The sequence below is a fragment of the Lontra canadensis genome, unplaced genomic scaffold, assembly GCF_010015895.1.
Source record: "Lontra canadensis isolate GAN:19392208 unplaced genomic scaffold, GSC_riverotter_1.0 scaffold84, whole genome shotgun sequence".
NCBI classification, from domain to species: Eukaryota; Metazoa; Chordata; class Mammalia; order Carnivora; family Mustelidae; genus Lontra; species Lontra canadensis.
In genome coordinates, this window is record NW_022631078.1 from 5,417,020 (window position 1) to 5,442,283 (window position 25,264).

A 25,264-nucleotide genomic window follows, 5' to 3' on the forward strand; every position below is an offset into this window, starting at 1 on the left:
TGTGCACATGTGGGCATGAGGGTGGGTGCATGTGTGTGTGTAGTTGTGTGTGTGCGGGGGTGGGCGTGTTATGTGTGTGTGTGTGTGTGTGTGTGTGTGTGTGTGTGCGTGTACAGAGGCAGCACAGCGGAGGGCCAGGAACCGTGAGGAATTTCTTCCCGACATCAGAATTCGCCGGCTGTGCGTGGCGCGTGGGGCTGACAACTGTCAGAATCCAGGGAGGAAGGAGAGAGGGCGTGAGCAGCAGTGGGACCCTTGGCGGTGGCCACGCCGGGTCCCTCAGGGACGGGCTGGGCTGTGTGGGCTGGCTCCCGCCCTCTGGTCATTGTCACGGCCCAAGCGGGCGGCCGGCTCAGATGGGGTATGTGGCCAGCTCAGGTGGGGTGTGCGGCCAGGCCCACAGGCAGGCTGGCTCCGCGGCTCCCACTTAAACCAGGCATTCCTGACCCGACCTGGGCTCCAGATGGCGGGGGGCGGGGGTGGCACAAAATACCACCAAGGTCCCTGGTGCCCCACCACCAGCTCTGCATGCCCCCCCCCATCTCTCCCTTGCTCAGCCCTGGGAGGGGAGAATCTGAGTCTGATTTCCCAGAAGTGGGACTCAGAGCTCAGGAAGAACACGGCACTCCCGGGGCCCGGGATCCAGGGAGCGCCGTCTGGGCTCTGCAGCCCACAGGGGCTACCCAAGGGATGGGGCCAGGGGCTAGCAGGAAGCAGCAGCTCCCAAGGCCACCACCAGCTGGCCCGAAGCTGACCAAGTCCGCCCACCGGGCCTGGGCCCCCGTGACGCTCTGCTGGGGCCGAGATCTCTAGCCAGTTCCTCGACCCAAGCCTCACCATCCCTGTCCACAAAATGGGATGAAAACAATCCTGTCTTGCCCCGTTGCTCGCCGGGTTAAACGGGACGATTTTGCAGCAGCGCCCAGCACACTGGCGGACCCAGGGGTCTCCGAATTGCAGCTACAGGAGGGAAAGCCTGCCCTTCCGGCCAGAACGAACAGAGGAAGGCCATGGCCTCATGCTAAAACCACCCCGAAACGGGAGAGGAACCAACGGTAACGGACACAGCGCGAGAGGCACGGGCCTGCAGCCTGTGACCCAGAGCAGGTGGGTCTCCGTGGCCCTAAAGTAACCAGCAGGGAGCCTCAGAGTGTTAAGGGGAGGGAGTGGGGCCGGTGATGCCCCCTCTACAAAGCTGGGCCCCCAGTGGGCGTCCTGGGACAGGGAGGGAATGGACCAGAAAAGGCTGCCCACTGACCACAGGGAGGCAGGCACCTGCCCCTGACCCCCAGCCTCCGGGTGAGCCCACAAAGCCCAAGAAATGAAAGTAAGCCACCTGCAGTTGTGGGCACCCACAGGCCGAGACAGGCACGATCCTGTCTGAGGGGCACCCCCAAACCGGGCTGCCCAGGACAGCCCCGGCAGAGCTACACGGAACATGAGTGTGCGGTGCAAACATCCAGCGCTCCAGACACCTTGGACAAGTGTTAGAGAGAGACTGAGAAATACGTGTTTTTCGAAAGAATAAAAAGTTTTTCTTAAGAGACAGAGCAAAGGATTCTGGGGGAGCAGCTGGAGCTGTGCCAAGCCAGGATTCCTGGTGAGGGGTTGGCCCAGAAGCCAGGCAGCCATAACGGGCAGGGCCGGTGTCCCTGTGGCCCCAACAGCCTCTGACCACAGCCGGTACAGCAGGTGCTGGGCTGGCACGGGCCTCGGTTCTGGCCCAGGTCCCAGGCCCTTGGCCACATCCTACGAGAGCCTCTGAGGAGCCAAGAAAGAAGCCAGGGTTTCACTCTGTTAGCCTCTATTTGGTTTTTTCCAGAAGACCTATTGGACAAAGTTTAAAAAAGAAATCTTTTAGCATCTCTCTGTACCCAGGTCTAGGGGCCTCCGTCCTGCCACCCAGGCCCAACCCGGCCCTAAGCACTGGGGGACCCTAAGCAAGTCCCCTCAGATCTTGGATCTCGGGCTCCTCGACTGCCCAGTGGGGACAAAGGTCTAACTACAAGTGGTGGAAGCACAGAGCCTTGGGGACAGCAGTGGGAACCGTTACTATGACAACTGTCCCATCAGTAGGCAGAGCCTGGATCCCGCGGGTCCCAGGCTTAGAACTCCCAGGTGGCTCTGTGCCTGCCCCCACCCCACCCAGGGGGCCTGGCCTATGCACACAGGGAAGGAGAGAAGGACAGGGAAAGCTCGGCCCCTGCCCATCCCCCATCCCCGGGGTGCCTTGGTGGGCGGCCCCAGCTGTGCAGAACACCCTGACCTCACCCCCTCCCCCTGGCCCTGCTCTGGGAAATCCAGGCAGAGACCTACAGAGGGTTAGACGGTGAGTGGGACCACCGTGTGCTGAACATCTACTGTATGCCACGCAATTTATGCACATGACCCCCTGGGACTCTAAGAGTGACCCTTCAGCAGGGGCCTATCCCAGCTGTCATTTCACAGAAAGCCACGATTCCAACCCAGGATCACCCGGCTGGGTCCCGCCCGCCCGCCAGCAGGAGTGTCAAGCGTGGCCTTGTCCAGTCCTGGCATTTAAAGAGAGCTGGTCCTCAAGGCCAGGGGCTCCCTGCGAGAGGGGCAGGGTCCCCCACGCCCCGCTGCCTGCAGGCAGTGCCAGGCCTCCAAGCTGAGCACCAGGATCGGCGCCCAGACGCCCGGCAACGGCCGGCAGCCTCTTCTCGAAGTTTAATGTCTCAGCAGGTTTATATTCCTTCTTTCAAAATACCAGAAGTAATTAGACCAGATGGACGAGCTGCATGCCAATTTCACTCCCTCCCGCACGCGTGGTTTTTTTTTTTTTTTTTAAATCAAGGCCGTTTTCAGTTAAATGAGAACAAAAAATGTATCCAAAACCCATAAATGAATACGGCATGTATACAGAGTCCTCTTCCAACACTTCAGACTCTGTGACAGCTTAGCGCTTCCTCTTTCTCCGCGGTCGGTTCCCACCCCTTCCTCTAAGCGCCTCTACCCAAGGCTCGGTGCCGAGTCTGCTCCTGAGAGGACCAGACGTGGCTTTCCTGTGACTGGCAAGTCACAGTGCCCCGGGCGCGGCGTCACAAACACACTGCCCCCAGTAGACCTGGGACCGGAGGCCCGCAGCGACGGAGCCTCTGCTGGCGTGGGGGAGGGGACTGGGTCCGAGGCGTGCGGCAGGGGACTGGGTCCGGAGATGGGGCGGGGGCGGGGGGCAGGCCTTCAGCCTGGGGGTGAGAGTCAGCAGGGTAAGCAGGGAGGTGGCACGGTCAGGTTCTGCTCCGGAGGGACCGACATCAAGGAGGAGGAAGAAGGACTTTGCAGGTGAGAAAATTGGGGGAAGGCCTGGAGGAAGGTCCCAGAAAGACACGGGAACACCATGCCAGGCCAGGCCCGAATGTTAACTGAGTTCCCACAGTCTGGGGTCCGTCACCTGTCCATCCAGCCATCCTTCTACCCATCCATCCAACACTGTTCTGATGAGCCAGGCACGGTCCCAGCCACTGGAGTAAAGACCGCAAAACAGAGAGTTGGGTCCCTGTTCTCACGGAGCCTCCAACATTCTAGTCGGAAAAGAGGCACGACGGAAAGCTATTGCCAAAGTCACGAAGCCAGCGTGTTCCCGGAGCTAAGGGACCAAAGGAGGAGGAGAGGCCCAGACACCGAGCCCAGGCACAAAGGTGGAAATGGCTAGTGTGGGGCGTGCCAGGAGGGACAGACTGTCTCCACTCGGTGCCGGGCCACGCGGGCATCTGTGCGAAGACGCCGGAGATGGGATCCCTCCTGCTCACCGTCAACACGCTCACCCCCGGCAGATCCAACACCCAGGCACAGAGCTGAAGAGCCAACTTCCAGAAGACAACACGGAAGTATCTTCACGACTCCAGGGGCGGGGGGATTTCTTAGATAGACCCCCAAGAGCACCCACCACAAAGAAAAACACGGATATGTCTGACTACCCCCAAGTACGTCTGGCCATCTGAAGGCACGGCTGGGAGAAAGAGTCCCAGAGGACGAAAAGCCGCTTATCATATTAGGACAGAGTTCCCATTCACAATACATGAAGAATCCCTACGAACCAGTAAGAAAAGACAGACACCCATTTTTTTTAAATGGGCAAAAGACATGAGCGGTTCACAAAAGAAGACACCCGAGTGGCCGACAAAAGACGCTCGGTGTCCCTGGCCATCAGGGGATGCCAACGAAAGCACGCGGGGAGGCCAGCACGGCAGAACGGATGCGATTTAAATGTCCTACCGTACCAAGTGCCGGCCAGGATGCTCGGCGAGGGATGGCCCGCTGGGGACAGGAATCCGCGTCACCACTCTGACAGACGGTTTAGCGGTTCCCCTGAAGAACGCACAGTGCGTGACCTGCGCCTCCAGGCCTAGTTGGGTGTGTGTGTGTGTGTGTGTGTGTGTGTGTGTGTGTGTGTGTGTGACCGTGTCTTGTACGTCCTGCAGGAGCAAGGGCCGAGGAGGACACGAAGGCAAGCACGGGGCCAGGGACTGCCCTGGGCCAAGGCTGGGTTGGCATGGGGTGTTGGCCATTACGGAACCACCCCCCCCACCCCCCGTCCAGCCACCACCACCCTCATCCCGAGCCCCCACACGGCGGGGCCAGGCCTAATGCACGTCTGCATCTCCAGAGTCCCGCAGGGGCCTGGACACATGGTGGCCTTATGGCCTTCAGAACGTGGGGCCCAAGGGAAATGTGGAAGGATTCTCTCCCACGCAGAGCGTCCCCCGGTGACACCACTTAGAAGGGCCAATGGTGGTGACCACGGGTTTGCTTTGTTTCCCCTTCTTCGCTTGTTTTGGACAGTCCATGTCAAGGCCAACCTGGTCGCCCTGCCGCTGCTCCAAGGGCAGCACCGAGATGACTCTCCCTGCCCCTCTAGCCCCCGAGAGCACACAGGACCCTCCCTCTGCAGGGGGACCTTCCACGCAAGCAGAGGAACTGGGGCCCTTTAAGCGGGGAGGGGCTGGGAAGATGCCAAGCCCAAACACAGTGGGTCTGTGCTTGCATACTCCTCGTGCCAGGCAGCTCAGCACTCAGTGAGGTCATACATATCACTGCTCTTCTGGGCTCCTGCCTGTGGGACGGTCTTCCCGCACTGATGAGAGCCTGCCTTTTGTCACTGTCTTCTGTGCTCCTCCTGCTCTGCCTGCTACGGTCACACCGAACAGCTCTGCCCCTCAACCTGGGTCAGCCCTGCCCGCAGGCTCCAGACTCGGTTGCAATCCGGGCACTTGTGACCACTGCTCTGTTCAACCCCCGATCCCCCCACGGGTATGATTCCACTTCTAAAGCTGGAGAGAGCAGCTCCTGTACTCCCCATGACAGTCCATGTGTGGACAGCAAGGAAAAGAAAGGGAAACCCAAACATCTGAACTTTGTAATAATTACCACCAGCTTGGCCGGGCTACCCTTCTGATGAGCCGCCATATGTCCGGGCAGGCGGCGCGGGGCTGCTGAGCCTCAGCAGACAGCTGGGGGGTGCGCAACCCTCGCACCGGGCAGAATCAGCAGTGGGACCAGGAGGTGCTGTGGCCATGAACACTGTCCCAAAGGCCAGCATCACCTGGGAACAGCACAGAGGAACCTGGCAGGACCATGTCCCCTTGTGCATTTGGGACACTGAGGCTTGGAGACACAGGACTCACCAGGTCAGACCAGAGCGAGAGGCAGAGCCTGGGGACGCTCCTGGTGTGTCTGAACACAGGGAACGACACTTGGCTGACAGCCTGCACGTATGAGCCCTGCGTCCCTTTTGGACCTCAGCTGTGTTGTGCAGGGTCCCAGCAGGTTGATGACACAGGGTGACAGGCAGAGGGAGCTGTGGCTCACTGAGCACTGAGTGTCGGCTCCAGAACGCCCACAGCCCTGCCAGCCTCCTGGCCTTTGCCTGAACTGTTCCCTATGCCTAAACACACGCATCCCCAGCCCCCAACCCCCGGCCCTGCATAGCTGCTTGTGTCTGGCCCCCCTCCCAGGGGAAGACTTCCCTGACCCCAGCTCCCACCCCTCGTCTCCTGGCCCCTATGGAATCAAGGATTTGGTGGCTGATGTGTCTCCCACGATGAAATTAACCCCGTGAAGGCCAGAGCTGCACCTGTCTGGTTCTCAGCCTGTCCCCAGGGCCTCGATCAGTGTGTGGCATTCAATAAAGCCTTGACAAACGAATGAAGCAATTAGCAGCTGACCATGAGCTCCTCAATATGCTCGTGGGGCCTGTAAGGTCTTGGCACACCAGAAGGCTTTTTGGAGAACCAAGGAACACAGCCCGTTGTTCTGGGCCTGGTGTGAAGTAGGTTTTGTACAAGGACGCTGAATGGTCTCTATGGTGGACCAGGAAGAGTCCAGATGAGGAGTCTAGACAACCAGTCTAAAGCCACATTCCACCTGCACCTCTACTTACCCTTCTGTGAAATGGGAGGGTCCTGGCCCTGCCTCGGGGGCTGTTGAGGTATCAGCTGGAGTAGAGCTAACCTCATCCTGGCCTCCACACGGGAGCAACAAACCTCCAGGGCCTTGGTCTGGGCCAGGCCTTCATCTGGATGGGCCCACACGGACTTCACAACTATAACACGGTAGTATCATTTCCTCACTCTACAGAGGGACCAGAGAGGCTAAGGCACCTGCCTAAAGTCACACAGCTAAATATTCATAGCATCCCAATTTAAACAGCCCTTCCCTTACTAACCAACCACGAGCCCATGGCTATTGCTGTGACTCCCCCCACCTGCTCCCAGCCGCAGATGGGGCCCAAGGGAAACCAGGGCAGCTGCTGACACTCCAGCCCACAGCCTGCATGTGCAGCATAGACAAGGTACCCTTTAGCCCTCAGCATCGATGGCTGCATAACAGCAACCAGAAGAGCACGGAGTGGGCCTCAGAAATATGGCTCCTCTCCTGCCTCCTCCACTTGCAGAAACCACAGTTCAAATCCCCCTTCCTACAGGGAGCCCTCCTGGATCTCACCAGGGCCTCCTGGGGTCCCTTCTCTGGCCTGAGCCCCTCCCACTCCTATACTCAGTACTGAGCTTCGCATGGCATCAGGCAGTGGGTGTGCCCCCAGCCAGGATGACAAGAAAGGGGACAAGAAGAAAATAGGAAGTCCCCAGGAAAGTCTGGAACTAAAGAGTCTAGAACTATCCAGGCGGGGAACCACAAAAGGTGAAGGCAGGAACCACTGGTGGCCTGAGCACAGAGCAGCTGGACTTCACTCAGGCCTCAGAGCACCTGACCTTGGCATCTAGCTGGCAGAGGGGGCCACAGAGCTGGTCCAACTCCCTGGCCCTCGACACACCCATGAGCCTAAGAGCAGGCTGTCAGAGGGCTTGTTCAGGCCCCAGCCACAGGGGTGCACACAGCCGCTGTGGGGGAAGGGGATGGACACTGAGTGACAGGTGCCAGTCCCCATCCCTTGCCTGTCCTCCAGGCCACATTCTGGGTTCTGGAAGGCCCAGTTGGAAGGCTGGCCCCTGCAGCATATAACAGCAGTGGGGCTCCGTTCATGGAGAGTTTGTGAGTGCAGGCACCAGGCCCAGCTAACCCCTCCTGCCGCCTTCACGACCACCATCTGCGGGACCTACACTCTCGCTCTCATTTTGCAGGGAAGGAAATTGGGACACAGAGAGGTTAAGTGACTTGCCCAGGGTCACACAGCCCATAAAAGATGAGGCCAAGATTTGAGCCGATACTATTTGGTTCCCAAGGCACGCTATTAACTCCTACAGAATAGAATATTTTTTTAAAGTGTTGTGTATGTGTGTGGACGTGCAGGGACAAGGGGGTGTTCAAAACACGGGGCAAGGGGATGCCGTCCAGGCTGCCTGGTCTGGTACCTGAAGGCCTCTTCTCCTGACTTCCCTCTTGTTCCTCACACTCCAGTCCTTCCAGCACGTTCAGCCAGACTCCTTCTCCACGCCTGGGCTGCAGCAGCCTGCCAGGCAGCTTCCACCGCCTCCTCTCCGCTCCCATCCTTGGCACCGAGCTCAGCATGTCCTCGAGTGCCCCGTGGTCCTTGATCATCAGGACCCCAGGGAGATCATCAAGACCCCAGACACGACGAGGAGCAAAGAGATGGCAGCAGGCTCCTCCTCTGGCTCAGGGACCGTGGGACAGCCCACATCCTCCCTCCACCCCATGAGGATGCCTTGGCAAGGTGGAACCAGGTCCTAAACCCGCCAGCAGCCTCTGGGCACCAGTTGTCACCACGTGGCATCCACCAGACAGCCCAGGAGTTTCCCAGGCACACTGTGTTGGTAACAGCTCTGCCCAAAGTCCCTGCACCCATACAGTCCCCATGTGCCCCCAAATCAACCCTCAGCCTCCCTGCGTGTACTTCTGATGGTGCAGCTTCAGGCTCTGACCTCTCCGTAGCTGTGAATGCCCTTCCCCTCCCTCACTGCTCAGGTCACCTCACCTCCTCCAAGGAGCCTCCTTGGTCCCCTCCTCACCCTGCCAGCTCTTGGCACTCTGTGGCTATTGCCAGCTCTAAGCCCTCTAAGGGCCATTTGGTCTGTCCATCTACAGAATGAGGACACTAAATCAGTCTGCTCAGGGCTGAGTAAGAATTAGAAACAATGCTTACGGAGACTTTAGCCCAGGGACTGGCTTACTGAATTTGCTCAGGAATGACTTGCTGCCCACCACCATCACCATCACAACCACCACCATCAAGGTCACCATCATCACCATCACCGTCATCACCATCTTCTTAGTATGTGTGCTGCTGAAGTGAGCACAGTCATCACCATCATCTTAATTATCACCACCATCACCACCATCATCACCACCATCACCACCATCACCACTACAATGGCCATCACAACCATCACCCCATCACTATCACCATCATCATCACCAGGGCTCTGAAGGACACGTGGACCATCACACAGAAGAGTCATGACTCATTCTCACCATGACCCCCACTGAGCCAGGGATGAGGCCTGATGATTCTGTGTGCCCAACAGAGAGTAAGAGCTTGATGTGTACTCGTGAGTGAAGCAACTTTCATCCCTGACACAGAAAACCAGGAAAATCCCAACAGCTGTTCCTCAGCCTGGCTGGTCACTTGTCACCCCTCACCCAGGCACGTTTGGTGTATGCCAGGGGACATGGGCAATGGGGAGAGTCCTAGCATACAGAACTATGGTTGAAAGAAGGCGTTCTGGAACCAGAGTGCCTGGGTTTAATCCCAGCTTTGCCCCTTCCTGGCTGTGTGACATTTGGCAAGATCCACACTCTCTGTGCCTCCTCACCTGGAAACTGGGGATGATAACAGTAGCCACCTGTGTGTGAGACAAACAGCACAGAGGACACAGGTGATAGGATGACTTACCAGCTATTTATGCGGAAACCAAGGCTCAGAGAGCAGCCATGACCGGTCCGGGGCCACACCGGGGTGCGAGGAGGGCTGGGGTCTAGAACTCCTCAGTGCTTCTCCCAGTCCCACTTCCCTCTGTGCCTTCAGTCCCCGCCCCCCCAGCCCCCCAGCCGAGGTCGGGAAGGCGCTCAGGGCGCACTCACCACGGCGAGCCGTAGATGCGGAAGCCCCGCACCGTGACCTCCGAGTCCTGCAGGTAGACACAGTTGGTCAGCAGAGACTGCACGTTCTCGTAGTTCTCCGGCTTCAGCTTCGACACAGACGGGAAGTAGTAAAAGTCCTGCTTGATGAGGTCAGCCATGAATTCCTGGTCGAACGTCAGCTCGTGGTTGCCTGCAATCACGATCTTGTACTCGTACGGCAGGCTGCCTGCAGGGGTGGACAGAGACATGCGGTGCCCCGCCGTTGGCAGGCTGAGAGCCACCCCCCAGCCAGGGGAGGGTGGCGGGCGAGAGCCTCTGGAATCCCCCGGGGGAGCAGCCCCAGCTGCTCGCTACCCCATCAGTGCCCTTGCATCAGAGGTGACAGCAACCGGGCCCTTCCTCCTCCCTGCAGCCTTCCTGTTCTGGTGGCAGCTAAGTGACAGGCCACCAGACCCAGGCCAGCAGGAGGAACCTGCACCGCTGCCTCCGGGCCCCTGGCCTCACCTTTGGGACTTGACTGCCTCCAGTGGCTCCTTTGTCTAGGCCGCTTTCCTCCTGAAAGGAGACCCTGCCCCAGGCCTCCAGGCCTGGTCCCCAGCCTCACTGTCCCAGGCCACGGACCACGCAGGGAGCCTGACTCAGGAGCCTCCACGCTCCAGCAGGAAGCACAAGTTCCTCACAGAGCCCGTGTGAAACCTCTGGAGAACCCCCACTTGGGGAAGGGCCCAACCTGACTGTCCAAGCCAAGTGCAACCCGAACAAAGCTGTCTACGCAGACCACAGGCTGAACCAGCAGCAGGTCCTTCCAGCCTGGCTCGGTGCAGAGCCCAGGCCGTTCTCCCACACCGTCACCTCTCAAATAAGCAAGTCACATAACCTTTCTGAGCCTCAGTTTCCCCTCTGATCAAGGTGGGTGTGCCCGGGGAATGCCCCCTTCCTGGGGGCTATGGACCTTTCTGGCCCCTCGGACTTCACGGAGCCCCTGCCTTGTGACCGGCTTCCCAGGGGAACACAGTCCAGGAATAGCCGGGTCTTCCCGCCCTGGCCTGTGACATGAAACTCTGGATCTTCTGCCCCGTGAATGTTCTGTCAAGAACCCAATTCCAGAAATGCCCCAACTTCTAAGGACCATGTGCCTTACTGAGTCCTGATGCTCACAATATCAGATCGGATGGGACAGACATGCAGTCAGACTTGGCTCCCAACAGGCGTTCCAGGAAGAAGTGTGCTTTTCCCAGCCCTGTGTGAGCTCCGGGAAGAGGCAGGGCGAGCCTTTGGGGCAAACAGTAAGTCGTGAGAATGATAAACAATAACACAACAATGTTTCGGGCACCATAACTATGACTATTGTATTCAAATTACAAGGGAACAGAAGAGTCCAGATGTAGTTGGAACCTTCTCTCTTCCCACCCTGGCCCCACCCCTGAAACCAGGACCTACACATCCTGTCTGGTCTTGAGCTCTTCCGCCGTGGCAAACGGCTGCCCGAGGGCCATCTGAGTCTCAGCCCAGCCCTGGAGTGGGGAAGGGAGCAAGACAGAAGTTTTCTGAAAAACTGGCAGAAAACCATAATCTTGCCCATGGTGCCCCTCCAGGCACCCCAGAATCCTTCACAGGCTTGAGAAAAGAGGGTTTTCTCCTCCTTGGCATTTATCAATTCTAGGAGCCCTGAGACAATGACTAGCTCTATGGCCAGGGCCCCAGGCCCAGCTCGGCCACTACCAGCTGGTTGCCTCAGTTTCCCCACTATAAAGCAGACAAACCACTCTGGGGTTTCGGAAGACACTGAACAGAGACACACAGCCCTTGGTATCCACAGTGTCAGCTTCTCTGGGCCACCACTTGCAGATCAGACCTACCCACAGGCACATTTTGTTTGGCATAACTTTTCTATTTGAATCTGGTTGCCAATGTAAAAAAATGCAAAAAGTCTCCCCCCAAAATGCCATTCTTTGTTTTCTAAAAATTGATCAATCAATTTTAAAATTTCATGCTCCTGGCCCAGACAAGGGCTGAGTATCTGTGCCTCCCTCGGACAGGAAGCTGTATCTGTTTGCCCCACTCCTCACCTGGCCCTAGGACCCACACCCAACCCACATCACTCATTTTGAGGAACCGCCCACTCCTGGCAGGCTCCCGCCCCTCAGTGCTGCCAGTCTGGGCTCTCCAGGCCCCCTGCCTTCCCAATGTGGCCACCCTGCTGGGCCCGGCCCAGAGGTGCTGAGCACCTGCCTGTTCCCCAAGCCGAGCCAGAGAGCTGCAGGGTACAGGATGAGACGTGTTTGCTTTACTCGTCCCATCCCTGGCAGGTCCCAGGAGAAATTTGGCAAATGAAGCCACCGATAGCATCACAGGGTGACATGGAGAGAGAAGGCCTCAGCGGCCCTGCTCCAGCTGCTGGAGGGGAGGGAGGAGTTTTGCGGGGGCCTGAGCATCCGGGGAAGGGTCGTGGAGGACACCCCAGAGAAGGCTGCCATCTCCTGGACCCCATCATCGGGCCAGCCACCCTGGATAAAGGCCGGCCCCTCCAGTCCCCGTGGAACTCTCCAAGATACGCTCTGTGGCTGGAGACATGAGGCTCTCAGGCCAGGAGCCTGCCCAGGTCCCACAGCAGGTGAGCAGGGGCGGGGCCCGCTGGACATTGGTCCAGCTGGTCCCGCATCTCTGGGTCAGCGACTCTGACTCCTTTAAGGCCTCCAAGCCACGGAGTCAGCTGGGAGCCCTCGCTGAGCCCCTTCCCGCTCTGCAATCGGGGGACGAGGGCTGGCCTCTGCTCACCGCCTTCCAGCTCTGAGTCTGCGTTTCGACTTCACGTCACCCATTCGTCCCAGTCTGGGCCCCGCCCCGGCGGGGGGAGCCGCACTAATGTATTTACGTCCTGTCTCTGACTGGGGGTGTTACTTAAGCTAATTAACAAATGACTCCAACTGTACGATTCCATTTATTTCTGCAGCTCCCGACTACCGGGGACCGGGAGTGAGCACGAAGCTGCCAGCTCTGCCCTGTTCCTCCCACCTCCACAGAGGAGGGAACTGAGGCTTCTTCCCTCCCAGGGAGGAGCGGATGGAGGTCAAGGCTCCTGTACACAAAGCCAGGTGTGGACGGGAGCAACAACCTGATGCCTGATACCCTCAAATACTGTCTGGGCTCTCCCTGAGAAGCAGGTGCCACGTGGCTCAGAGGCAGGGGGCGCGTCCGTTGGCAAACCCATCAATGGTCCGGCACCGCGCCCCTCTGAGCTGGACGTCCAACCACAGACATACCTCTCTGGATGGCCACTTGGACCTGGCAACTCGCCAGCTGTGTATAACCATCACAGGCACCGAAGTAGAACTATCCCCATTTTCCATCTGGGAAAAGCAAGGCTCAGAGAGGTTGCCCAAGTTTACCTAAATCACTAGTGAGGGGGCTGGTAACCACAGACGGCACTGGGCACTTGGTAGACCTTGGGGCTTGGCCTCATCAAACTCACCCAGAACTGGCACCCCAAACCATCGTGCCCACTGCCTCCTAGTGAGTGTGCGGGTGGCTGGCAGGCTGGAGGATGGATGGACAGAGATGGACAGACTATGAATGAATGGATGGATGGGGAGAGATGGGTGAATACATGTATTAATCAATCCACCCATCCTGGGTAACTCTGCCTATCTTCTTTACACCAACCGACCTCCAACTCCTGGGTCCCCTCACCTTTCCTCCAAACCATTTCTCCAACTGTCCCAACAGGGCATGTTTTCAGACCCATGTCCCTCCCCGCCCCCCAACCCTGAATATCCATCTTTGAATCTTCTCCGATCAGAACTGCTCTCTCCCAAGTGGGAGTCAGAGAGCTGGAACTAAAACTCTGGAATGGACTGACCATCCTGGAGTGGTGTCGAGAAGTCCCCTCCTCTATTCTAGGACTGCTACCTCTGTTGTTACAGCCTAAGGCTGCCTTAGCTTCCAGGTGCTCCCGTGATCCTGCAGCTCTTACCAGCTTGACTGTGGATAAAATGCCCCCTGAGCAACCAGCACAGGCTTTCTTGCTTGGCTTCTGCCTTCCCCCGCCTCTGTCTGTGCCGTGAAGCTTGGGGAGAGTTTGTGGACCTTGGTGGCTGGGTAACTGGTAGGGGCTTTGTGGGTAAAAAGATGAGATGAACGCAAAGTCTTCAGCACACAGAGGAAATTAATGCTGTTCCCTTTGTCCTTCCCAGCGGCAGGGAAGCAGGCTGGCCTGCAGGGGAGCCGCCCAGTACGTGAGGGAAGCACCTGCCTGACAAAGTGCCTGAAGGGCCTGAACACCAGGAAAGGGACTTTTCTGCAGCAGGTGAAGCTGAGAGAGGGGACAGATGGGTCCCCGTGTTTTTTCTTACCCACCTCCCCTTGTCGGCCCCTCAGAAGCAAAGAATCCAGTCAGCCTACCCAAAAATCCCATCAAACCAGAAACTCGCTTTCTTCCTGGAGGCTGGGCCCCATTGTAATACCACCCCCAACCCCTGTTCCAGACGCTAGAGAGACACCATCAGGGACACTTTGATGAATAAGACTCAGTCATGAGTTCAGTCCCAGAAGTGGCACATAGGGGTTCCAGCCACACCACAGAGCAAACAAAGGGGGAAACTGGAGATCAGAGAGGGGACGGAACTGCCTGAGGTCACACAGCGAGAGAGCCGAGAGCCGGGACGGTGAACCCCTGCTTTCCCACCTCGGGAGTGCTGGACAGCAGCCACACCAGCCTCTCCCCGGACGTGCCTGATGTGCTGTGGACTGGAAAAAGATGAGGACAGGTAGGAGGAGCTAAGCGTGGGCGTGACAGGCTGGTTAGGTCCTGGGCAGGGTGGCTGATCTCCCAACCTGATCCTTGAGAAGCCCCAAGACCTCAAGAAAACCAGCCCTGCTTTCCAGAATGCTGGGTGTTGTCCTACCTGTGTATTCTGCAATGCTCAGACCCTCTCCCTAAACGCTTCCTTTCTTCTCGACCAGATTATCCGAGTTCCTGGCATTTGCTAGCCATGGATTTGTTGGTGGTAAAAGGACCATTAGGTACGAGTGAGCTGAGCAGTAGAGGATGACCGGATGACCGTAGTGTTTGAACCTTCCACTTGCCGTATATATCCTAATAGATACGCATCCACATACGGATGCCACAAGGCAAGTATGCACGGCGTTCGGGGCTCACAGAGGGACACAAATGCAAACCTCTGCTACTTGTGCTTCCAAGATTAATCTCCTTCCGAAGGGCTACAATTCTTTTTTGCTCACGCGTATCCGTCCCATCGAACAGAAAGTGCTGCCTCCAAACTGCATAATCCGTTAAATTCAACAAGGTCTGTGCAGCTTCTCTATAATCTATGCCATTCCCGGAGCGGCGCGGGAGCCCGGTAGAGTTTTAGTGTTCTCTAAATGCAGCGACACTCAGGAAAATGCCCACTTAAGGCTTTTCCCGCCCATTCCCATCTCACAGAACACAGCAGAGGGGGATGGAATAAGGAGACGGCGTAACGATCTCTGATTGCATTTTTAGTACATCTTTGACAGTTCTGTGTTTAAACACTTGCCCGTGTCTGGGAGACTCACATTAGCAGGCTTCTGGGTATGGCGCGCGGTCTAGAATCACACCGGGATGGAGCAAGCCCCACGACTCTGCTTTGAGCCCCCGGTGGGTCTCGACGCAGTGCGGGCGCATTAGTGCTTGGGACGGACTCACAGAGCCAAGCACAAACACAGGACAGGGGCTGGCAGCACCGGGGATGCGGAGTTCTTCGTGAAGCCGCAACAGGCAGGAGAGGTCTGAAGACGCGTGCCTGGGTCAGTGGCTGGAGCCCGGGGACGGGAACACGCACAGCAGCTGTGCCTGCAAAATTTGTTTTCTGTTGTCCTGATGTGAGTGTTTCCTGGTGCAAGGCGGTGTCATAGGCAATTTACATTTTACAGTCAATGTTTCTAGATTCCCAAAGCTCCCCAGGTAAGAGGAAGTCTACCATTGAGGGGCTCGCCATGGAGCCCCAAAAGCCTGAATCCTATTTCCACCTACTGGCTGATTGGCCTGGGGTGAAAACTCACTTCTTTGAGCTTCAGTGTCTTTGTCTGTAAGAAAGATTTAGGGTTCTTGCAAGGAGCACACTAGGAAGATTGCAAAGCACCTGTGCTGTGCTTACCCCAGGATTTGTTTAATTCAGGTATAAGTACGATGCACAGACATGGAAATGACTGTCACGAATCAGGGAGTTTATATTTCCAGATCCCTAGACACAGGCGGCATTCAGGGCCCTACTGGCCGCATGGGGAAGCCAGAGTGGGTCAGGAGGCAGAGGGAGTGGAGAAGAAACCCGGACCAGAGCCTTGTTGTGGTTTCCAAGGGACAAGACAGGGAGGCAGGGTAAGCGAGTTTAGGACTGGCTAGGCTAGACAATTCTGGCAGATTCGGGGACCCAGGGGCTGCCACCACCTGTTGGGTGCCTGGGTGCCTGGGGCGACTGGGAGCCCAGGTAGGAGCTGAGAGCCAGAGAGCATATAAAGGAGTGGGGTGGGGGTGGAGCCGGAGACTCTGGGTGGGTTGGTTTGTATACGAAAGGCATCGTCAGAGGTGGGTCCTTTTACTCTCTCTAGAACTGGTTAACCCTGGAAGAGGCCGTGCCTCCAGGCTCAGCAAGGCCCCAAGATGTCAGAGCATCAGAATATGGAAAGTTACAGGCATATGGATTCAACCTGGATGAGAGCTGATCCAGTCCAGAAACGTTAGCTGGGAAGATGAAGATGAGGACAGAGGGCTAGGGAGGTCAGGTCACCGCCTGGGGTCTGCTAGCAGGTCAACCTGGCCAGAGCTGGATGTGCAGACACCCAGGGTGGGAAGGACCCGTCCTGGGACAGTGGACCGCACACCGACTTGCAGGCAGGGCCTGCCACCATCCCCACCTGGCCCGCGGTCCGGCACGGGAGGGTTCTGGATTCCCGACTCAGCGCTGGTGCCCATATTTAAGAGGCAAATGCAATTTTTCTTCTGCTCCATCCTAATAGCCAAAATGTTTAACTTTCAAACATTTGTTTTTCCTGGGAAATGTTTTAAAAACAGGAACATTCAGTCCTAATCATCTTTAAATGCCTGGGCCAACTACCACTGCAGAGTGACTTCAGGCTCAACGGGACAACCAAAACGTCTCTGCATCCCTCCTTCCGAAAAGAAGGCCAGATGCCGCCAGAAAGATTTCGCAGGAACCTCCCAGGAAGCCACAGCCTGGAAGGACACACGTGCGCAAAGGTGTTCGGGAAAGACCTGGGGCCTCAGGTAGGGGCCAGGCTGGTCACGTTCAGCGCTTGGGGTTATGGTGCCCCCTCTGGGACAGGCCCTGTTGGTGCTCTGACCTTGTCTTGCACAACACGCCCATCCCTGCCCTGCCCTGCCCATGCTGCCTCAGCCGCCGGAGGCCTCCTGTCTTTTTCTCCTGCTCTTCCATCCACCTGGGACTCCTCCCTGCCCTTCTTTCTAAGGCCACTCCAGTTCCACTCGCCCTACACAGTCAGCCCAAGGGCCACCTCCTCCAAGACGCCGGCTACAAACACTATCCCTCACCCAACCAGATCAGGGCTCCCAGCCTGCCCAGCCAGTGCTCTTGCTTCCCCCACTGGCCTGGGCACCCTCCTGGGACCTGCCCGATTCCTCTTTCATGCCCAGCCCTGGGGCATCACACACATTCACTGAATCCATGAGGTATTATCACCCAGCAGGACAGATGATGAGGGTCAGAGGGGTCAATGACCCACCGAAGGTCACCCACCCAGTTCTTGAAGGATGTTCTGGAAGGTGAAGCTAATTGTCATGAATGGGACCGATGACCATTAAGACGCGACCAGCCCGTCAGGTGGTGGCCTCCAGAAGCTGTGCGTCGTGTTACTCCGTGTTCCACGAGGAGCGGATGCGCAGGTCTTGACCTTCTGAGAGCCCTTTCAGCTCTCTGAGACCTTCCAGGCATGTGTGTGAGTAATGCTGGGGTGGGAGCTCCCCGCCGGCAGTGTCATAGGGTAAGACAGTGGGGCCAAAAGGGCACTTTCACTGAAATGGCATCTGAAAGCCCACATCCCTCTACTTGTTGCTGACATCCCAGGACATCAACAGTAAAGCAATCAAAAAGGCATGACCCTCCAAGGACAAAGGTTTGGGAGTTGGAGGGTTGGATAGAGTGGACTGGCTGCACTGAGCAGAAAAAACTGAAACCAAAGCCTTGGGAGAGGGTTGGGGGAGGAGAAGGGAAGGGTTGTGGGAGGGGGTGTCACAGGAAGCCAAAACAGCCGTGTCCAGAGGCCCCAGGGGGCTCAGACCCAGGTGCGTGGTTGACCTAGAACCTGTAGGAGCAGGTGGGTCTGGACCCTTTCCCCATCACACCCACTCAGGGAACCTGGCCCTTTCCCGCTAGTCTCCACAGAAGAAGGGGGTTTCGTTTCAAGGGAAAATATCATCTCTGAAGAACCCTATTTAGGGACCATCAGGCCGGAGGGAGGATGGGCGGCAAGGTGGGGGCTGAACCAGAGGAAGATACAGTGAAAGCATAAACATGGTGACTTTGGAGACCCCAGGTCCCTTCCTCACTCAGCTTGCAAATCCTGGGAGCCAGGCTTGCAAACGGGGAACCCCTCTCTGGGGGGAAAGACAGGGCCAGGAGGGAAACCTACAGACACAGATATAGGGGGTTCTGCCAAGGAGATGGCCAGGTCCCCATCATGGCAAGCTGCCCCACACACACACACACATGCACAAACACATAGGATCCTCGGAGCTGGGAGGGAAACCTCCAGGCTGATCATGGACTCAGAGACCAAAACAAGCAGAAGAAAGGAAATTGGAGAAAATGGGACTGATGCGGGAGAAATAACTTAATACATAATTAACACCCTCAGTGAGATAATAGAAGAGATTGCACCCATGAAATTCTAGCAGGGTGCTCTTCACAAAAGAAATACAATCGTAGCAGCATTTTTAAAATTTGGTTAAAGAGTGGGAAGATAAAGTTAAGAAAATCTCTCAGAGACTGAAACAAAAAGACAATGACATGAGTGCCAGGCGAGAAAAGATACAAAAATCAGTTGTATGGGTTGTAGAAGGAGATGTCACAGGGAGAAGAGGGAAACTTTTAAAAATATAAGAATATGAGAAAATGTTCCAGGATTAAAAGGCAAAGTTTGCACCATTACAAAGGTTGCCCAAGTGCCCAGAAAGATGAATGAAAAAAGACTCACACCCAAGGCACACTGCCCAGAAACAAGAGAGCTCAGACACTAAGGGTGAGGTATGCAAACAAGAGTGGGGTTCTCCCTGGCTACACCCAAAGTGATGAGAATGTTTCTGGTGCAGTGCCTTCCAAATCCTGAGGGAAAATGGGGTGCGGCCCTGGAATTCTATAGCTAGGCAAATGATCAAGATTGAGGACAGAGTAAGGACTTTTTCTGACATGCAACTTTGCCTACTTTGCCTACCTTATTTACTGCACTCTTTCTCAGAAGACTACTGGAGGGTGTGTTCCACCAAAATGAGGGAGTAAACACAAAAACAAGGAAGCCACGGGATGCAAGAACCAGGGGCTCCAGGATGGAAGACAGGCAGGGACTCTAGGATGATGGCTGTATGCAGGATCAACAGTCCAGACCACCTGGGGTCAGAGGCTCAAGGGAAAATGAGAAAAAGGAACCAGAAGATGGCTTAGCACAGTTCATCACACTGTGGTGGGGCAGCGGGGCGGCGGCGGGGGGGGGGGGGGGCGGGGGCGCGTGCCTGGGTGGTTCCATGGTTAAGCAGCTGCCTTCGGCTCAGGTCATAATCTCGGGGTCTTGGGATCAAGCTCACATCAGCCTCTCTGCTCAGCAGAAAGCCTGCTTCTCCCTCTCCCTCTGCCCCTCCCCTCCACTCATATTCTCTCTCTCTAATAAATAAATAAATTCCTTAAAAAAAATAAAACACAAAAACCTCTGCAGGACACAGGAATTAACCATGATGGGTACACAGAAAACAAGCAAGCACACAAAAAAATTGACTACTTTAGGAAACACAACAAGTTGCGCAACAAATATTTAACCTAAAACTGTCTTAGAACAATATTAAAAAGACAGGAGAAGAGATATGCGTAGATGGGTGGAGAGTCTGTGTCTCTAAATCTACATTTTTTAAAAGATTTTATTTATTTATTTGACAGGCAGAGATCACAAGTAGGCAGAGAGGCAGGCAGAGAGAGAGGGGCAAGCAGGCTCCCCGCCGAGCAGAGAGCCCAATTTGGGGCTCGATCCCAGGACCCTGGGATCATGACCTGAGCCAAAGGCAAAGGCTTTAACCCACTGAACCACCCAGGCGCCCCTCTAAATCTACATTTTTAATTGTAAGAAATTAGGAATAACATCTAAAATTGGAAAATAAAAGATAGTCATATAAGGTTGTTACTTAGAGACACCCTGGTAACAAAAGCTACCAGGATTACCTGGGGAATGGGAATCGGTACTGAGGAGGGGGCTGGGGAGAGGACTGCTGGTTTCATCATAAGCCTCTTATCACCTTATGACTATGTATACATATTACTTTAATGCAAATAAAACTTAAATAAGAAGGCAACAGGAGGCCAGGGGCTCCTTGCCCACTACTTAATTCTCTCCAGGGGTAGCCTGACCTCTCACTTGCTCTGCCTGTTGTTCAAAACCTAGAACCAAATCAAACTAAGACCAACTGAAAGACAAAAAAGGCAGAAAACTTTAACTGGTTGGTACCTCTGATATTCTGAGCATTTACGTGCTGGGATTACTCGGGCATCCAGGTTCAAATCTGGCCAAGCAGGTCTTCACCTGGGCTGGTCAGGTAGACATTAATGATATCACAGGTGTCCCCTGCTGAGACCCTGAGACAGGCTCCCTCGTGCCCTACTTCTAACTCTCAAAATAACAGTCTTGCAAAATGGGCAGCATGTTTGAAAGATATAGATAAACACTGGGGCTCAGTGAGGTTATATAACTACACAACTGATAAGCAGGGAAGTGGGAATCTGAACTCAGACCTCTCTGAGCTGAAGCCCATGACTTCCCCCTCTCTGTCACAACCAACACTTACGACATGTGTCAGAGGTTTTTCTACTAAACATTCCTCCAAAAATAAAAAACTGTTGCCATATATTTATGTCCTTTCCAGATCTCTCCTGTTATGAGGAGTTCCAAATGATTTTATTTTAAATGACATAATACTTTTCAGAAGATCTTGTGGCACTTATAAACAGCTTTTGAAGACCATTTGAAAAACAGTATAGATCTTAGAACAAATTGAATGAATTCAGCAAAGGAGCAGGATACAAAAACAATATGCAAAACACTCAGTTGTGTTTCCATACACTAAAATCAATCTAAAAATAATGCCATTTTCAATAGCATCAAAAAGAACAGAATACTTGGGAATAAGCTTAACCAAAGAGGCAAAAAATCTGTATGTTGAAAACTACAAAACATTTGCTGAAAGAGATTAAAGAAGACACTGATAAGTGAAGAGACATCCCATGTTCATGGATTGGAAGGGCTCATATTGTTAAGATATCAATACTACCCAAAGCAATCTCCAGATGCAATGCAATCCCTAACAAAATCCCAACGATGTTTCTTGCAGAAATAGAAAACCCATGCCAAAATTCATATGGAATCTAAAGAGGCACCAAATAGCCAAAATAATCTTGAAAAAGAAACACAAAGTTGGAGGTCAAACACTTTCTGATTTCAAGACTAACAAAAAAGCTATGGTAATTAACCAGTATGGTACTGGCCTAGATACAGATGCTGATCAATGGAAGGGAAGAGAGAGCCCCAAAATAAATCTTCACATTTATGGCCAAAGAGAGGGAGAAGAGGGGGAGGGGCAGAGGGAGAGGGATAAAAAAACCTTAAAGCAGGCTCCACACCCAGCATGGAGCCTGACATAGGGCTTGATCTCACAACCCTGAGATCATGACCTGAGCCAAAATTATATGATCGAATGATTTTTAACAAAGGTGCCAAGACCATTCAATGGGGGAAAGGATAATATTCTTAACATGCAGATCTGGGAAAACTGACTATCTGCATGCAGAAGAATGAAGTTGAACACTTACCATATACCACATACAAAAATTAACTCAAAATGGAACAAAGACCTAAAAGTAAGAGCTAAAACTACAAAATTCTTAAAAGAAAACATAGGGGCAAATCTTCATGACATTAGATTTGGCAATTAATTTCTCGAATATAATACCAAAAGTACAGGCAACAAGAGAAAAAAATACTTCTAAATTAAAATCTTCTGTGTATCAAAGGACACCATCAATGGAGTAAAAAGGCAACCCACAAAAAGGGGGGAAATATTTGCAAATTAAATTTCTGATATGGGGTTAATACCAGAACATATTTTAAAAACTCTGCAATTCAACAAGGAAAATGTAGATGAAGGACTTAAATAAACACTTCTCCAAGGAAGATATACAAATAGCCAATGAGCACATAAGATATTCAAACATCACTCATCATCACAGAAATGCAAATCAAAACACGGCCAGATACCATCTCACACCCATTAGAATGGCTGTTATCAAAAACCCAGAAAACAACGAGTGTTGGCAAGGATGTGGAGAAATGTGAATCCTTGTGTGCTGTTGGTAGAAATGTCAAATGAAATAGCCGCTATGGAAAAACTCCTTGAAAAATTAAACATAGAACCGGCATACAATCCAGCAGTTCCACTTCTGGGTATATGCCCCAAAGAACTGAAAGCAAGGTCTCCAAGAGAAATTTGTCCACCCATGTTCACAGCAGCATTATTCACAACAGCTAAAAGGTGGAAGCAACTCAAGCATCCAGCAACAGAAGACCATATAAACACAATGCGGTACATCTATACAATGGAATATTACTCAGCCTTAAAAAAGGACATTCGTTCTCAAACATGTGTGCACCGTGAAGATACACTCAGTGAAATAAACCAGTCACTAAAGAACAAATACTATACGATTCTACTTCCATGAGGTCCTTAGAGTAATTGAATTCATAGAGACAGGAAGTAAGATGATGGTTGCCTACAGTTGGGGGAAGAAGATATAGGGATGTATGGTTTAATAGGTATGGAGCTTTGGTTTTACAAGATGAAAAAGTTCTGGAGACGGGGGGTGGTGATGGTTGCACTACACTGTGAATGTGCTTGATGCCACTGAAATGTACATTTTACAAGAAGTTAAAATGATAAATGTCATGTATATTTTACCACAATTTAAATTTTTTAAAAATCTCAGAAAAAGAAAACTAAGGACCTGACTCCCAGACGACTAGAATTGTGAGCTCGTGGAACCATAGGTTCCTGGGACCTTAGAATCCTAGAAATGCTCTTTTAAAATCTTAGAACCCTGGAGGCCAATCTTCCTAATCGTGGAGGCAAATGATTTTAGAACTTCACAGGTCATCATGGTTTTGAGGTGGAAAGACACTAAGTGGCCATCTAGAGCCTCGGCTCCTTGACCAAATCCCACCCCCCACCCCCACATCGAAAGGTCCCAGCTGAGAAGCTTCAGACAGGAAGCCCACACCTGCTCCTACCTCCCCAGAAAACTCCCAGCATGGATTTCTCCTGGGGTTTGACAGCCCTGGATAAAAGGCAGGGTTACAGGGTCGGATACCTAGCCCTTGTGTTACTGAATATTGTTCCAAAAGGTTTCACAGGTGTCTTCTGGCTACAAACAACTCTTTTAAAGAGGAGAAAATATAGCCCAAAGTGATGTTTTTTGGAGTAGCCACTGAAATAAGTATTCAAAAATGATTAAGACCAAGGCTTCCTATTTTTAAAATGTTTCTTTGTAAAGCCCACCATTTCAAAGCTAAAAAGACATTTTAGATGTTAGGATCCACTGAAGTAAAATCATCTTGCACCTCTGTGTACCCAGCCCTTTATTCCACAGTCCTTTTCCTTGGCTCTAATAAGTGCTGAGAACTGGGAACAGAGAGGTCCCGACACAGCCCCTTCTCCTGCCCTCTAGTGTGTGATAGACACAAGCAAGCAGTTTGGGATCTGTAGTGGGGGTGCACAACGTCCTACAGAAGATACAACACTAGCTTCCCTTTCCCTGACCAGGATTAAGGGAGGACTCTGAAACGGTGGATGAGAGATACAATCATAGAACTAGGTATCAGGGTTGAGTAGAACTCCCAGGCAGACAAGGTAAGTCCATCCTCCTAGCACGCACCCCATGCAAGCAAAGGCTTGGAGGTAGAAAAATTCACCTGCTAGTTATTTGGGAATTGCTTAGAAGCCCAGGGCCGAGGAAGGAGGGTGGAAGCAGGCCTGGGAGGGACAGTTGGGATCACACCCACAGGGGCCCCAGCTATCAGGCAAAGGTCTGGACTTCACCCCGAACACAGCAAGGAAAGAATGAAGAGTACTAAGGTGGGGAGGGGCCACAGTTGGATCAATGAACGAAAAATTCTTTAGAATTCCAATACGACAACGGTAGTCTAGAAAGTGACTATTTTGAGAGGTTGGGACATTACCCAAGAAAGCCCCGCTCTGTCAGCTCAATGCTTCCCCTTCAGTGTTGTAGTTGTCAAACCAGCCCAGAATTAGCTCCAAACGGCCTTCGGTGAGTCTCAGATCTTCATTTGCATCGTGTACACTCGGAAAGGTGTGAAATTCATCTTCTTCTTAAGAGAAATCAAAAAAGCAAACCTATACACTTAAAAAAACCTGCTTTCTTTTTAAAACAAATTTCAAAGAACCAAATCCTAACTTTTAAATAACTGTAAAAAAAAAAAAAAAAAGGAAGACATCTTTGGATGATATTAATAATAATAATTAAAGCTGCCATCAGCTTGGCATCTACTTTGTGCTGGGCACTTTAGATGCATTCATAAAACAGCCACAACAGAAATAGTAGCTGAATTTATTATATTTGTATCCCGTGCCAGGCCCCATGCTGAGCCCAGATCTCCCACTGCCTCATTGAGCTCTGTCAATATTGGATTTCTTTTACAGATGAGAAAACCGAGGCCAGTCTCTCCAGACCCACATGCTTAGTTAAGTAGGATCCCAACTGCAATGTCTTATGCAGTCCCTCACGATAGTTCCACAAAGAAAGTGTATTACTCCACTTGGTACCCCACTTGTAGATGATAACACTGAGGCATAAGAGTAATGATTATCTCAAGGCCGCCCAGCAGCCTTGGCATGTGGACAGGCAGGGCTGGGAAGGGGGTCCACCTGCTGCTCCAAAGGCGGCTTCCTTCCCACTGGCTCCTCTCTCATGTAAGAAATTTGATTTAATTTATAAGTAATAAGCAAAGAAGAGTGCCTCCTGGGGGCTGGCGCTGTCCGTGGTGCTGAAGCGCAGGCATACACGAAACCAACAGCATCCCTACCTCAGAAGAGACCTTTGTGGGATATTGGCAATAAAGGAATAAACAATTACATACCAGGTCAGATGGGGATAATGGATATGGAACAAATAAAGCCGGGTGAGCCCGACAGGAAGCTTCAGGGTGGGACAGCTGACCAATCCAGAGAATGTCTCTCTGAGACGGTGACATCTGAAAGCCAGGAACTAAGTAACCTCCAGGAAACCACATCCCTGTACTGGGTCTCAGTCTTCTCATCTGTAAAGTGGGGACAACGTTACAAAGAACCCAGGCTTCTTGTTGCAAGGGAGAAATAAGGAAACAACATGAAAGCACCTTTAAACTGGAAAGTGCTTTTTAACTGTAAATGACCATCCAGAGGAAGTCATTATTGTTGTTAAGCCCC

The 25,264-nt window shown here is 53.3% G+C and overlaps 1 protein-coding gene across 2 annotated transcripts in view; it reads right to left on the reverse strand.

Moving 5' to 3' along the window:
- The window catches only part of MPPED1 (metallophosphoesterase domain containing 1), a 74,908-nt gene that overhangs the window by 14,685 nt on the left and 34,959 nt on the right, over positions 1 to 25,264 (reverse strand). For both annotated transcript variants that reach the window (XM_032882821.1, XM_032882822.1), the window contains exon 4: positions 9,520 to 9,745. In XM_032882821.1, the coding sequence (XP_032738712.1) occupies positions 9,520 to 9,745 (226 nt within the window). The remainder of the gene's footprint in view (positions 1 to 9,519; positions 9,746 to 25,264) is intronic.